The 15,810-nt window shown below is 50.0% G+C and overlaps 2 protein-coding genes across 2 annotated transcripts; one reads left to right on the forward strand and one right to left on the reverse strand.

Annotated features, from left to right (window-relative positions):
- On the forward strand, window positions 1,321–6,842 carry LOC110432736. Its single transcript, XM_021453530.1, has 4 exons — window positions 1,321–2,046; window positions 2,130–3,618; window positions 3,754–5,953; window positions 6,812–6,842. Exons 1-4 carry the CDS (start codon window positions 1,321–1,323, stop codon window positions 6,840–6,842), a joined length of 4,446 nt encoding a protein of 1,481 aa, XP_021309205.1.
- LOC8085456 lies at window positions 7,713–14,919 on the reverse strand. The gene is made up of 3 exons (XM_002468426.2): window positions 13,998–14,919; window positions 9,651–9,958; window positions 7,713–8,470 (listed from the first exon to the last, which is right to left on the reverse strand). The coding sequence occupies exons 1-3, from the start codon at window positions 14,750–14,752 to the stop codon at window positions 8,118–8,120; spliced, it is 1,416 nt and encodes a 471-aa protein (XP_002468471.1). The 5' UTR covers window positions 14,753–14,919; the 3' UTR covers window positions 7,713–8,117.

The raw sequence follows: 15,810 nt of genomic DNA on the forward strand, positions 1-15,810 counted from the left end.
TAGGCTGCAGGTACCCTCACCTGTGACCCGTTTCTTTCCGACCGGCAGCGGCACCGACAGAATCATCTCCGGTGGCCACGCACAAAGCCGTGCGGGAAACTCTCACTGACACCCAGTGCACACAGCACACGACACAGGCAGCAGAATAGCATTACCGGCACCGAAACTTTTACACCGACAGGAAAGGAAACAACAGTAACACGACATCTTTGGCGCCCCGCCAGAGATGGAAAAATAGCCACCAGAAAGCCAAGCACAATCACTCTGCAAGCAGTAAGAGCATCTCCAAGGGTCTCTCCAAATCAGTTTTGCATTTGAGGTTATTTGCAAAGTCTCAAAACAAAATGCAAAGCCTAAAAAGATGCCTATTCCAAGGGCCTTTACAAAACTGACTTGGCATACTCTATTTTGCCAAACCCAGAGTCCTCTGCATAAATGCCAAGTTGGGAGGAAGATTTGCAAAGTTTGCACAAATGCAAAACTCATTTGCAAAACCATTGGAGCCCCCTTTTTGTGGTTTTTTGCAAATTACCAAATGCAAAACTGATTTGAAGAGACCCTTGGAGATGCTCTAAGTAGTCACAGTATCTACCCTGTGGCACCAATTGGGACCAAATTAGATATAACAAGTATATTTACTGGATAGCAGAATAGTTGATGATAACATAGGGAAAAATCTATAAAGCAAATCCACATCCATATTCAGAACACACACCGGCATCTTGTCAATACATTATAACTTTTAAAACACAGACCGGCTGAGATCTAACTGAACCTCTGCATACATCTACTATCCATCCAATGAAGAGGAGTTTAGATTATATAAACAATAAATTAGATGATAAGTTAACGATAATATTGGGGAGATCTATAGGGCAAATCCGTAGGTACAGTAACAACACCAGCATTTAAGCTTTAAGCTTTAAGTTTTCTGTCACATATCAGGTCAAAGTCTATACAGTGTCGCTACAAGAAAACCTTTTCAGGTCTAATCATAATTGAACCTGTTAGAGTATATGAATATTAGGCCCATGAGGCTAGGCCCATGAGGCCCATGTATCCCTAACTATATGGCCACCCTGGTTAGGGTAAACCCAATTATGGAAAACAGACATTCTAACATGGTATCAGCTTAGGGTTTCTTCCTTCCTCCTCCCTCACCAGCCGCCGCCGCCAGCCACTGCCTGGCTGGCGTGCGCCGCCGCCGGACCTCCATGGCCGGCCGGCCTCCTCCTCCCCCTCCTCCCCCCTCCTATTTCCACCAGTTTCCCCCTCTCTCTACCACCCACACCTGGGCCCAGCTCGCTGCCGCCGAACGCCATGGCTCCTCGCCCGCCGGCGGCTGGTGCGCACGGGACGGCGTCGCCCGTCCTTGGCCCCCTCCCGCTGTCTGGCGTGCTCGCGCAGGGGGCACCTGCAGGGGACGCGCGCGGCCTGCGCCCGCAGGGGACGCACGCAGGGACCGCCCGCCCCTGCCTTGCGGCCGCAGGGAGCGAGCTGGTCGGCCTGCGCCCGCAGGGGCCGCCCGCCGGGGTCGACCACCCCTGCCCTGCGCCCGCAGGGAGCCACGGCCTGCAGACCTCCGTTGCCCAAGCCGCCATGGCTGTGGGCAGGACCACCGATCCTGCGGCGGCAGAGGACGCCACGGTCGCAGCAGAGGATGCACCAGGTGCCCTGTCCGGAGTCGATGCCCTGGCTGCGGCCATGGGGCCCGCGGCCATGGCTGCTGGGGCTGCTGCAGCCATGTCTGCTTGGCTGGGGATGCCGGGCGCGGGCACCGACGCCCTCCTGCACCCGCCTCCTCCAGCCGCCCACACCACCAACTCCGTCCTCGCTGCCGCCCTTGATGCTGCCCGGGCCGCGGCGCAAGAGGGCATGGCCCGCGTGCGTGAGGCTGCCATCGCCTGGGAGCGCGAGCGAGATGCGGCTGATGCCTTGGCCCGCCAGATCGCCGAAGCGGAGCAGCTCCTCGGCCTTCCTGCCTCGGCCGACGTCGGGGCCACGTCCTCTGGCTCGGCCGGCCACCGCGTGGCTAACACCGCGGCGGTTCTCTGGCACGATCCGGCCGACCCGCTCGTGACCCAGCTTCACTACCAGGCATCCGGCTCCTGGTCCCTGTCGTACTCGAGCCGGAGTCGCCTTCCTACGCTCGTTGGCGGGACCTGGTCCTCCTCACCCTCCGCCGCTACGCCCTCGACGACCACGTCCTCCTCGACGCCGTGGCCGCGGTCCAGACCGCTTCGTGGCTCCGTCTCGACAGCATCGTCCTCTCCTGGATCCTGGGGACGATCTCCCTGGACCTCCACGACCTCGTCCGCAACACCCCGAGCGCTCGCGGGGCCTGGCTGGCGCTCGAGGGCCAGTTCCTGGGCAACGCCGAGGCCCGGGCTCTGCGGCTCGACGCGAGCTTCCGCACCTGCGTCCAGGGCGACCTCTCCGTCAGTGAGTTCTGCCGCCAGATGAAGGGTATGGCGGACTCCCTCGGCGACCTCGGCTGGCCCGTGGAGGACCGCATCTTGGTCCTCAACGTTCTCCGCGGGCTCAGTGATCGTTACTCCTACCTCCGGACGTGGATCACCCGGCAGCGGCCCTTCCCCACCTTCCTGCAGGTCCGTGACGATCTAGTCATGGAGGAGCTCACTCAGGGCCTACAGCCTGGGTCCACCGCCGCTCCGGGGTCCTCGTCCTCCTCGACTGCTCTGGCTGCCACTCCTCCGACCCGTCACGCCACACCACCACAGTCGTCACTTCTGGGTCCTCTTCCCCCTGGGCCGAGCGGGGGTGGGGGGGGCCGTGGCGGCCGCCGTCGTCGTGGCGGGGGACGTGGAGCAGGTCGTGGGGGCACCACGACGCCGCCACCTCCACGAGGTGCACCCTGGCCATCCTTCCACAACCCATGGTCAGGGCGCATCTCCATGTGGCCGTTCGAGGCTTCCGGTGGCGAGCCTCGCCCGCCGGCGGCCATGCTCGCGGGTGCCCCCCCGGGATTCCCCTCAGTGACCCCGTGGGCGGCCCCGTTCCCTGCGTCCTCGTGGGCTACTCCACCCCCGACCTTGCTCGGGTCGGCCGGCTGGGACCAGGCGGCCTTGGCGCACTCCTTCAGCACCATGGCCCTGACACCTCCTGTTGGGCCGGAGTGGGTCGCCGACTCTGGCGCTACTTACCACACCACTCCTAACCCCAGTATACTTTCTTCTGTTCACCCTCCATCTTCCTCTCTCCCTTCATCCATTATGGTCGCAAATGGGTCTTGTCTTCCTGTCACCTCTGTGGGTGCTGCCGGCCCCCATGGTTCCTTTCATCTTCATGATGTTCTTGTTGCTCCTTCTATGGTTCACAATCTTCTTTCTATTCGTCGTTTTACAGCTGACAATTCTTGTTCTGTGGAGTTTGACTCTTCTGGTCTTACTGTGAAGGATGTGGCTTCCCGGCGTCCTCTGCTCCGATGTGATAGCACGGGGCCCCTTTACACTCTTCGCTTTCCGGCATCTGCCTCGCCTCCTTTGCCAGTTTTGTCAGCTGCCTTCGCCACCACTACCTCCACTACTTGGCACCGGCGTCTCGGCCATCCTGGACGTGATGCTTTGATGCAGCTTAGTCGTAGTTCCGATATTCGAAGTACTCGGGCTCACGATGAGCATTTGTGTCATGCGTGCCAACTGGGCCGTCATGTTCGTCTTCCTTTTCATAGTTCTTCTTCTCATGCGGCCCGCATTTTTGACCTTGTACATTGTGACTTATGGACCTCTCCAGTCCTCAGTATTTCTGGATACAAATACTATCTTGTGGTGGTGGATGATTATTCTCATTATTCCTGGACTTTTCCTTTACGTGCAAAGTCTGATGCTTTCCCCGCGCTTGTCCACTTTTTCGCTTGGGTGTCCACACAGTTTGGCCTCACTGTCAAGGCTGTCCAGTGTGACAATGGTCGGGAGTTCGACAACTCCACCTCCCGCGCCTTCTTTCTCTCTCACGGTGTCCATTTGCGCATGTCTTGTCCGTATACCTCCTCCCAAAACGGCAAGGCTGAGCGCATGATTCGCACCACCAACGACACCCTGCGCACTCTCCTGCTCCAGGCCTCTCTTCCTACTCGCTTCTGGGCCGAGAGCTTGCACACCTCCACTTACCTCCTTAACCGCCTTCCTTCCGCTGCTTGTCCAGCTCCCACACCACACCACGCTCTCTTTGGTACCCCTCCTCGCTATGATCACCTTCGAGTCTTTGGGTGTGCGTGTTACCCCAACACCACCGCCACTGCTCCTCACAAGCTGGCACCCCGTTCGACCCTCTGTGTCTTCCTTGGGTACTCTCCGGATCACAAGGGGTACCGATGCTACGACCTTACCTCTCGTCGAGTCCTCATATCTCGTCATGTGGTGTTCGACGAGTCGATCTTCCCCTTTTCCACCACTACCACTCCTGCTTCCACCTCGGAGCTTGACCTCTCCTCTGTGTTTCCTACTGACCCGGTGGTCGAGCCATCTTTCCCGGTGTTTCCTGCAGGTACTTCTACGTCGCCTGTCGCCCGTGACACCTCGGGGCCTCTACCCTGCTCGGGTCCCGAGGGGTCACCTTCCGGCCCGGCCCCGGCGCCTGACGCGGGTCTCGGGTCGGCACCTTCGACACCAGCCCCACCGGCACGCTTCGCCCAGCCGGTGCGGGTTTACCAGCGACGTGCTCCCGACGTGGGTCCCGGGTCGGCGTCTCCGACTCCGGCCCCACCGGCACGTTTCACCCAGCCGGTGCGCGTCTACCAGCGACGTGCCCGGCTGGCGCCGCTGCCTCCGGCGGCGCCGGTGGCCCCCTCTTCGCCGGGGTCACCTGCGCCACCGGCGACGTCTTCCCCACCGGCGACACCGACCCCACCGCCGAGGCACCCAGCCTCTCGGGCCACGACGCCGGTGTACCACCCACCGCTCCTTCACCGACACCCGCGTCATGTTCACCCGATGGTGACGCGACACGCGGCTGGGACCCTGCAGCCCCGGGCTCTTGCGGCGATGCCCGGGGACTCGCAGGTCTCACCAGTACCCTCTTCCGTCCGTGAGGCCTTGCTGGACCCTCACTGGCGCCGCGCGATGGAAGAGGAATACGCGGCCCTCCTCGCCAACCAGACATGGGATCTGGTGCCACGACCGCCGGGCTCCAACATCGTCACCGGCAAGTGGATCTGGACCCACAAGCGCCGAGCTGACGGCACCCTTGAGCGGTACAAGGCTCGCTGGGTTCTCCGGGGCTTCACTCAGCGGCCCGGTGTCGACTACGACGAGACCTTCAGCCCGGTGGTGAAGCCGGCCACTGTTCGCACGGTGCTCTCGCTAGCTCTCACACGCGGGTGGCCCGTGCATCAGCTGGACGTCAAGAATGCCTTCCTACACGGCGTTCTTACTGAGACAGTCTACTGCAGTCAGCCGGCGGGGTTTGTTGACTCTTCTCGTCCAGACATGGTGTGTCGGCTCAACAAGTCTCTCTACGGCCTCAAGCAGGCCCCCCGGGCGTGGAACCATCGGTTTGCTGCTTTTCTACTGACTCTGGGGTTTGTGGAGGCCAAGTCAGATACCTCTCTGTTCATCTATCACCATGGGGCTGAGACTGCATATCTGCTGCTCTATGTTGATGACATTGTCCTCACAGCCTCCACTGAGTCACTCCTTCGGCGGATCATCGCCTCTCTTCAGCAGGAGTTTGCTATGAAGGATCTGGGTACACTACATCACTTCCTCGGGGTTACTGTTGAGCCTCACCCTGCTGGATTACTCCTTCACCAGCGGCAGTACACTCTTGATATCCTGGAGAGAGCTGGGATGACTGACTGCAAGCCCTGCTCCACTCCAGTTGACACCCAGGGCAAGATCTCGGAGACTGAGGGTATACCAGTGACAGATCCCACTGCATATCGGAGTCTTGCCGGGGCACTTCAGTACCTCACCTTCACCCGGCCGGATATCACGTATGCAGTTCAGCAGATCTGCCTCCATATGCATGATCCCAGGGAGCCACACCTCACCGCTCTCAAACGGATCCTACGATACCTCCGCGGCACAGTCGACTTTGGTCTTCTCCTTCACCGACGGTCGTCTTCCACCGAGCTCGTCGTCTACACCGACGCCGACTGGGCCGGGTGCCCGGACACCCGCCGCTCCACCTCCGGCTACGCCGTCTTCTTAGGCGGCAACCTGGTGTCTTGGTCGTCCAAGCGCCAGCCGGTCGTCTCCCGCTCCAGTGCCGAGGCGGAGTACCGTGCTGTCGCCAACGGCGTGGCTGAGGCTTCCTGGCTCCGGCAGCTCCTCGCCGAACTCCACAGCCCTCTCTCCCGGAGCGCGCTGGTCTACTGCGACAACGTCAGTGCGGTGTACCTCTCCACCAACCCTGTGCAGCACCAGAGGACCAAGCATGTGGAGATCGATCTACACTTCGTCCGGGACCGGGTCGCTGTCGGCGATGTTCGGGTCCTCCACGTCCCGACCACCTCCCAGTTCGCCGACATCTTCACCAAGGGTCTCCCGTCCTCAACCTTCACCGAGTTCCGCTCCAGCCTCAACATCACCAGTGGCTAGTTGTGTCTGTGGGGGGCCTCGTGTGTTGTACCTCTTTTCTTTCGTGTCCAGTCTGCGAACTCCGCTGCGACGGTAGTTCAGACTGCGGGGGGATGTTAGAGTATATGAATATTAGACCCATGAGGCTAGGCCCATGAGGCCTATGTATCTCTAACTATATGGCCACCCTGGTTAGGGTAAGCCCAATTATGGAAAACAGACATTCTAACAGAACCTCTACATCAATTATATCTGACATCCATCCAATTTAGAGGTGTTTGGGTCACGGAACCAGCAAATTAGATGACAAGTACCTTACTGAGTCAGAAATTTTCAGGTCTAATTGTATTTAGACCTCTATATCACTTCTATCTAATTATCCATCCAATTTAGAAGTGTTTGGATCACAGAAACAGCAAATTAGATGACAAGTACTCTACAGGGTCAAAAAAATTCTGGTTTAATTGTAATTTGACCTCTACATCACTTATATCTAATATCCATCCAATTTAGAGGTATTTGGGTCACAGAAATAGCAAATTAGATGACAAGTACCTTCCTAGGTCAGAAAACAGTTAATGATAACATAGGGAAGATCTATATGGCAACTCCAAATCTAAAGTAATATTGTCAGAACAAACACCTGCATTTAAGCTATCAATTTCCTTCATCATACATCTGGTCTACACATTGTCACATCAAGACAAAGGTTATTTGAGATCTAACTGTTACCCAAGCATAACCTCATCTGATATCCATTCTGAGCCTAAATATTCCAAACATAACCTAAATATGTATTCCACTACAAGTAATAAAATTTGAAGCCATAATATGGTTTCTCAGGCATGCACTTTGACTTGTTTGCTTTAACCTCCGAACAAATGGAAGTTATGGTACCAGATTGCCTATAGGCAAACAAGGACTCAAAACTAATGTCCGAGTAAAAAACATAATACTAATTAGCATTTAAATAGCTTTGCCATCTTCTACTTCCACACAAATTTACCCTAGGATTTCTGAATATTACACCCTCTCATTACATAATAACAATATAAACAACATGAATGCCCAAAAGAGTGGCACCAACCTATTTCGATAATATACTCCGACATTCAAAGGAACCAGACATATTCGAAAGTGCCAAGGAATATGTAGCGAGCAGCGACTACCTTCTTAACAGAAATTTAAATCTTTATGGCAATTGACAAGTCAAGAAAGGAAGGAAAAGCTATAATATAGAAAAACATCACTAATCAGGAAGTCTATGCAACATCACACTTCCAAATGGAGAGAAATCAATCATGCGATGAATGATACTCAAATAGGAAGACAGATCTCTTCCAAATAACCAGTCAAACCATGAGCCATAGACGCTTGCAAGAAAGTACACCTAGTGCAAATACAGCTTCCAGAACTAGGGGTACAACTCAACTAGCTGCAGATATTATATTCAAGGTAACGTCTTTTATCCACAGCAGCAGCATGAATCTATAAATTGGGATCAGAGATGGCCAGATGGGTATTCACGCCTCGGTGCAAATTAAATAAACTGATGGAGGTTGGCTTTATGGCAAGAGATCATTCATTTGGATCAAATTCTCTTCTGCTCTGGAGGAAAGCCCTTTTTCGAGAATCTGAGTCTAGTTCATCCAGATCAGATGCAATTGCTAGGTACCCGTAAAATATCCTCTTTTTCTCAGCTGTCCTGATATCCGTCTCGACCAACAAAGGGTTCTGATCAGAATCTACAGAACGACTGGCATGAGCACGTGACCAACCCACACGTCCACGATCTTGCCTCTCAAGGAACTCAGCAAGACGCTCAGCCTCCTTCAAGCCAGATGGGTTGTTTGCAAACTTGATAAGTGTCAAACCCATATGTCCTTCCTTTCCATACAAGGACTTTGACTTCCCACCAGAAAAACCTAGTTCTGAAAACAAAGATACGAGATTGACACAGCAAATATTACTGTGATATATATATGGCATTACTCCAAAAACATGTGCTTAGCAGAGGCATGGCTTCATAAACAGGGATGGTACTTCTTGAGTGATTTTATTTCTCTGCTCCAAATATGGCTTAATTCTAACTTGCAGCCTTGAACAAGCTAAAGACTGAATAGCATTGCTGCTTTCTTACATTAGATAGTTTAGTTAAGCAATGAAAATTAACCCCACAATGATGCTACAGTTCTTCCTTAACTAGAAAGGTGGCATCACAAAACATTGGCCGGAGAAATGTCATTTTCTATATGAGTATCTGACCAACAGGAGCAAATAAATCTGATTGAAGTAGATCAATCATATGGCCACTACACTGACAAGACAGGACATAACTGAACCCCTTGAGGTCAGGATGATACATGCCTCATGTTCATGTAACAAAGATAGATCCAGCAAACTACTGTTGCATAGAAACTGCAATTACTTAGTGTCTGTGCAGTAGCCTAAGCATTAGTTGCATTTATTTGACTGCAAATTCAACAGAAAGCATCCAATCAAAGCATTGGATGCACTACTAACTTTAGCCTAACAAAAGACCTGGAGAGTAATGGTACCCAACAAGCAAAGCACAGCTCTTCCTAAGGTCAAGCTGAAAGAACAAATTACCAGGTAATCGGCATAGCCTCCACGTAATCTATGTCCCCTTAATTTGTGGGTCAGTGGAAGGAAAGTATGTGAGTCGTCTTGTAGTGCTAATTTAGCTTACGAGGTAGTTGTATCATGAGATAACAGCGTCTTCCCTCACTTCCCTTCCTCTCCTCCACATTACCTAAAACCCTAAATGGCAATGCATGAGGCAACCTATGAGATGGCTGGCATGGACTAATGTACCCAGCATAACAACTCATGAGTATTGCCTTGGCAGTCCCACAGTTGGCACTACGTCCAATCAGCAAAGGAAGAGCAACTCTACAACCCAGCAAGAAACAAAAAATGGAGGGGAGGGGGGGGGGGGGGGGGGGCAAAATCCTGTCTCTGCTTAACAGCAGTAAGCAATTGTGATACCGTGTTAATAATAATATATTGAGTGTTGTATAGAGCATATATATGCCACAGGCGCTTGTATGCAAACACTGCATTAACTTAAAGGTTGTGATATAAATATACCTGTCATTTTCTTATCCATTTCTTTGTTCCCTAAACCCTCAAAACGACCATCTTTCTTCCTCCCAGTCGAAGTATTGTGAATGATAACAGTAGGCGGCCACACGATGAGGTCCTCCCTACTTGCTTGGACAAGGTCAGAAGGTAATGATTGGTAGCCCTTAGAGTTCTCAGGGACTTTTGTATAATCCCATCCCATAAGGACACACAATGCCTTGTGCAAACCAAGATGATCAACAAGTGAATCTGCATTTGGTGGGTTGTAAGCATGCATGACAAGTCCATGGACATCAGCAAAGTCCTTAGATGACCTGGAATAGTGCACATTGACCAGACATGATCACAAATAAATTAAGATCCAACAAGTAGCAGCTGGAAACTAGCGAGCTAAACACAGTTCATTACAAATACAATGTAATAGGATCGAGAAATGAGGGAATCTAAACAGGCAAATCCCCAAAGTATCATAACTAAAAAGTAAGATAGGATCCTATGGCAAAGAAGCAACCGTCAAGAGAAAAACAATTTAAGACATATTCAGTCATTGGTGAAATGACGTATTATAAGTTTGTTGATAGCTCTGGTGCTCTGAAGATCGCGTGGGATGAGGCAGCCTAGAGGGATATGTCATGGATTGTCCACAGTTCCACTATACATCAATAAGGAATGGTTATAAGCTCCCACTGGAAAATATGTTAATGGATAACAAGTAATTTTATGAGGTCTGCACCTAAGCTTGAGTACTTGCTTCCAAATCAAATCCTATTAGTTGTACAGTAACAGCTATTGAAAAGTTGAATCAAAACATGAATTGCCAAAACCTTTTTAAGGTAGGCAAAATATATGGATCCCGCTGTCGCATCAGGAAGCAACTGGTTTCTCTCATCAGTTAGGCACTTAGGCAGCAGCTGCATAGTCAACTATGCTTTCAAGACGCAGGCAGACATTTAAGGAAAAAAATGTCTGGGGCTGTAGAAGGGAGGTTCCAGTGGATATTGTGTCCTTTTTAAAAAAAGGAAAGACATTTCATATAGAGTGCGAACCTAACTCAAATATCATATTTCAAAAATTGCCCACTTAACAATTTCCTAAAGCTGTTGAATTTTTTGTAAACATCTGGTTCACCACAAGACTGTATAATACATTTTGGCCTCTGCACAAAGAATTTATTTTTATTTCAGGATTCACTTATTCCAACAGATTAGAACTTCAACAATCTGGACATATCGTGGTTTATAGATGCCATGCCAGCCTGATGTACCTTTACTACAATGATACAATCAAAAGCTTGGCTGGTGAGTGATGGTATGTCATGTCCTCACACCTCCCTTTAACGTCTCAAATACCTCCAACAAAAAAGAGGGAGAAAAAACTCCACGACAAATGAATTACCTTCTAACAAAAATTCATTCTAACATCCAATAACTTGCATCCTCTCTCATGCATTTATTGTCGTGACTCCTCGTTATCTTTATCCTCTCAGCTTCCCTAGATGAGTGCATCCTCTCTCATGCATTTATTCACTAACAAAGCTATCATGAGTGCATCCATTGTTGCAGCTGTCCAACTCATCGTTCTCAAGTATAGCTACTCACCCACTCCTCACAATCCCAACATTGCACAATTTAGTTGCACACAGCACAGTGCAAGCATGGCCGTGCAGATTGAGCAGGGCAGAGAATGCCTGACACAGGCTGCAGCTTATCTCAACCAGGCATAGTGGCCACACAATGTGTGCAGTTTAGGTGAAATACAAGCAGAAGGACATGATGTCAGCAGGTGTATCCTCCTCATGGGGGTTAAGTATGAGTACTAGAATAGTAAAAGTTAATCCTCTAGCAATGGCAGGCCTTATCAGCAATATAAGCTAACAAAAACAGGGTCTACATATGAAGCTACAATCAGGAATATTGTAGTTACTATGCCAGCTACAGAACAAGTTTAATAATGTATACCATCATGCAAAATATACGAATAATAAAGGATACGACAAACAATAAAAGCAATTGGAGCGGCACAATTTCAGGAGAAACAATTATAGAAAAAAAAAACATATAAAGCTATGCCTCTAGCATCCCAAACAACCACAATACCTCAAGGAATGTGTCGTTTCAAATATCCAGATACTTTAGATACTACTGATAAGGCACTTGGGACATAAATATCCTTTTTGGTTACTTGTATACACCTAGCCTGGCATGTATGAGCTCAGCCACGCTGGACTCATGGCCCTGGTTTAGGAATGCGGTCCCCACCGCACGGTGCGGTAGACGAGCGGTGGTGAGGGAGACACGATACGTAGAATTGGGTCCGTAGTTCATCTTCGTGGTGTTTGAGTCGGACGCAGTGAGAAAAATCAAAGGTAACACATGGCATTTGGCAGGATTCTGGGCTTCCTTCGACCGCCACCACGAGATACGCGGTCACAAACAAGACTATACAAGGTTGCTCTGTTTGGTTGCTCATATTTGCCATCCAGGCAGTGTTTTGATAAAATGTGTAAGGCAAAAGTAATTACTCCCTCCAGTACCATTTCTTAAGCCCGCATGGGCTCAAATTCTAGATACCAAGGAAACACTGGATACCGAGGAGGGGTATTAAATGGCGCAGGATTGTGAGCTCATATTTGCCAGGTTGCAGCCCTGTGTTGGATTCCTGATTAGCTGCATTCACTAAGGTTGCTACTCAGAGGTTGCAGCCAACCGTTTGGTTTCCATGCGGTCACTAATGCCTGCTTAACAAGACAGACATTTCTCAAACTACACCAGCACCTAAGAAACGGTACCAGAGGGAGTATTATATTTATTGTATATAAGTTTTAGAAGTCTTAGTTTCTTAGGTACCACCATTTCTCAAACTACAACGGCATCCAGCAATCCAGGGCCACAGGAAACGGAAATGAAACTCATTTCCTGGGAGCCAGGCTGAGGGAGCTCTTTCGCATCCTGTGGGACAGGCTCAAGCCTTGTACAGGCAACCAAACAGGCTACAAACAAGAACAAAAATGAAACCAACTCAATCTTATATTTGTCTAGAAACTAAGAACAAAAATGCGCCCAAACATTAATGGTGCACAAAGTATTTGACACTCAAAATACACAAGTATGCTACGTATTATATGATAGCACCATCTGAAGCCCCAGTAGCTTGAGATATGTTGGGAAAGAAAAACATTCAGATCATAAATCATGCCAGCAATACAAAATATAAAAGTGCGAGAGTGAAAGAAAAACACATAGCACAACCTCAATAATAAACTAAACATACAAAAATAAGAGTTGTAACAAGATCAAATAAACATTCACAAGCACAGAATTGCAGCCAAGCAATCAGTGAACAAGGATATTAGTGGCAGATCTACCAGAGCTGTCCTTGCCACCACATATAAGAACTTGCAAGTCGCAAGAAGTAAAGCAGGATATGCAGATTATATATATTTTCAGAAATCTGTACTCAGATAACCTCGCACATCAATGCGGCTCTTATTAAAAACTTGCAGTTTCCTACTACATGTCAAAGGCAGGACGAAACCACTGTAGTTCTATACTTCTAGGTAGACTTCTTATCACACAAGTGCCACTTTAATTCAATCTTCGATGGGTTGGTCAGACGTAATTCAGTCTTCAATAGGTAGGAAAGAGACGTAAGAGAAAAAAAAATATGTACAGAATAAGCTTATATTACGAAATCAAAAGATATGCAATAAGCGCCGGTGATAGATAGATATATGGTTCACTGGAATGGATATATCATTACTCTCATGATGGAAAACAAAACCCTCAAATAACTCAAAGTAATCCTTGGAGCAATGATGGCATTATACCAAGTAGCAAAAGGCAGAAAATCTGTTGCTAGACATACCTAGCAACTGCAACACCAGTACCAGATAAAACTAAGCAACCTCGACATTCCTAGTACTGCTAACTGATATCTAACTCGTTCCTAGTACGTATATCTGTTAGTCCATAACCAACACGGAACTCTGCCTTTAAAAAATGCATATATACCAATTAAGCCGCATGATATACTAATAGAGAAAGACCTATTGGCGGCAATTTTTCAGTAAAGAGATAGCTGTTCGGTGGATTTCTCCACCCAGACATAACATAGTCAGTTCCAGTTCAACTAGATCATAACAATAAGGAGATACTGTTTGGTGGATTTCTCCAGCCAGATATAGACATAACATAGTGCCAGATTAACTGTAGATCATAGCTGAAAAACAAGTCGTATCAAGCCAAAGTAAGTGCCAGCTCAACAATAGCAAGAAACCAACACAGGAACTTGACTACAAATGATACTAGAAAGCTTGCCAGGAAGAAGGCAGCAAACAGTGTGGGATCGCCAAACCTGCCACAGGCGAGGCACGGGACACGGCCGCCCTCGAGATAGCTCCGCCTCTGCGCGGAGCTCTCGTTGAGCATCTTGGCGTACTTGAGGAACGCCCTCCTGAGTGCGTGCCGGTCCACCGCGGCATGTGGCGGCGGTTGATGCGGCCCGTCGAGCCGCGGCTGCTTGTGGTGCCTAGGGAAGCCCTCGTCCTGGTCGGCGGGGTGTTTCCGCCTAGCCTCGTGCGGCGGCATCTGCACAGGCATGGGCATGGGCATCTGCGGCGGCGGCGGCGGCGCCTGATGTGGCGGCCAAAGGTCTGGGGCGGCGCGGGGGAGGAGGTGGCGTGGGAGGGGTGGCAGGGGCGCCGGCTCGAAGGGGTAGTCAGGGGGCAGGGCGAAGTAGGTGCGGACGGTGCCGTCGGCGAGGAGCATGGTGCGGCGGTCGAGGTTGTGGAAGCCGTACGGCTGCGGGGGAGGAGTCTCCACCGCCGGGTGCGGCTGAGCCTGCGACCGGAGGGCGGCCGCGGGCGACGCGGGGTTGCGGGCGTGTGGTGCTGGCACGGGAGGGGCCCCCGGATGGCGCCTGGAATCCGCTGTGCGGGTGGGGGTCGGGGTGCGGGCGGAGGTGGATGGCGCGGCCTTGTCCCCAGCCGGGGCGGCGCCGGCAGCGCCCGGTGGCGGTGGACCCCAGCGAGATTTGCGGGCCGGCGCCATGCCAGCGGGGGGCTTGCCTGCGGCGGAGGGCCGCGAAGGAGGAGGGTTAGGGTTCTTCATGCGAAAGACGCGATCGCGATGGAAGCTGTGTGGATTTGGGGGAATGCGACTGGATTTGGATGGCGTCGGAGACAGGACGAACGAACAAGAGGGGGCACAGCCGCAGAGTGCCAGCACACGCCGCACGCGAACAGAGGTCCTCGACGAGGCTTGTCTTTGGAATTCCTTTCATTCTCGTTTCTTTTTTCTAAATGCAGCGTCTCTCTTTTTCTTCTTCTTTTTAAGGCCTTGTTTAGATACACCCAAAAATCCAAAATTTTACAGGATTCTCCGTCACATCAAATCTTACGACACATGCATAAAGTATTAAATATAGATAAAAAGAATAACTAATTACACAGTTTACTTGTAAATCACGAGACGAATCTTTTAAGCCTAGTTACTCCATAATTAGACAATATTTGTCAAATAAAAACAAAAATGTTACAGTGTCAAAATCTCAAAACTTTTTTCATCTAAACAAGGCCTAAATCCGACGACCTTAAAAGTAGAATTAGAAAAGACAGTTCGACTAGGTGGTGGGGACAGCGGCCGCATGCCATTCGAGGCTAGTTCTCAAAAAAAATTATAAAATTTTTTAATTCCTCGTCACAACAAATCTTAGACCTTATTTCCTCTAAAAATCCAAAACTTTTCAAGATTTCCCGTCACATCAAATTTTGCGGCACATGCATGGAGTATTAAATATAGATAAAATAAAAACTAATTGCACAGTTTGTATGTAAATCGCGAGATGAATCTTTTAAGCCTTGTTAACATGTATAGAGCATTAAATATATATATATAATTATATATAAATAATTATATATAAATAATTATATAGTTTATTTGTAATTTGTGAGACGAATCTTTTAAACCTAATTAGTCTATGATTAAACAATATTTATCAAATACAAATGAAAATATTACAGTATCTATTTTGCAAAAAAAATTAGAACTAAACTAGGCTCGAGTCATGACAGCCGGACAGAGGCCATGTGGAGGCGCCTATGATCGGAGCTCGCCACGAAAGGAGGGAAGAGGGGAAGGAGGAGGCGGCCACGGTCGCGCTAGAGTTT

This window comes from Sorghum bicolor, chromosome 1 (assembly GCF_000003195.3).
Source record: "Sorghum bicolor cultivar BTx623 chromosome 1, Sorghum_bicolor_NCBIv3, whole genome shotgun sequence".
NCBI classification, from domain to species: domain Eukaryota; kingdom Viridiplantae; phylum Streptophyta; class Magnoliopsida; order Poales; family Poaceae; genus Sorghum; species Sorghum bicolor.

Bases quoted from the DNA above. Each gene is read 5' to 3' on its own strand.
- LOC110432736 (XM_021453530.1), top strand. From the start codon at position 1,321: ATGGCTCCTCGCCCGCCGGCGGCTGGTGCGCACGGGACGGCGTCGCCC. The intron at 2,047-2,129 runs GTTCTCTGGCAC...GTCGTACTCGAG, and splicing joins GCGTGGCTAACACCGCGGCG to CCGGAGTCGCCTTCCTACGC. The intron at 3,619-3,753 runs GTACTCGGGCTC...GGACCTCTCCAG, and splicing joins TCGTAGTTCCGATATTCGAA to TCCTCAGTATTTCTGGATAC.
- LOC8085456 (XM_002468426.2), bottom strand. From the start codon at position 14,752: ATGAAGAACCCTAACCCTCCTCCTTCGCGGCCCTCCGCCGCAGGCAAG. The intron at 9,959-13,997 runs GTTTGGCGATCC...GCACTATTCCAG, and splicing joins CCGTGCCTCGCCTGTGGCAG to GTCATCTAAGGACTTTGCTG. The intron at 8,471-9,650 runs GTATATTTATAT...CTTTGTTTTCAG, and splicing joins AATGGATAAGAAAATGACAG to AACTAGGTTTTTCTGGTGGG.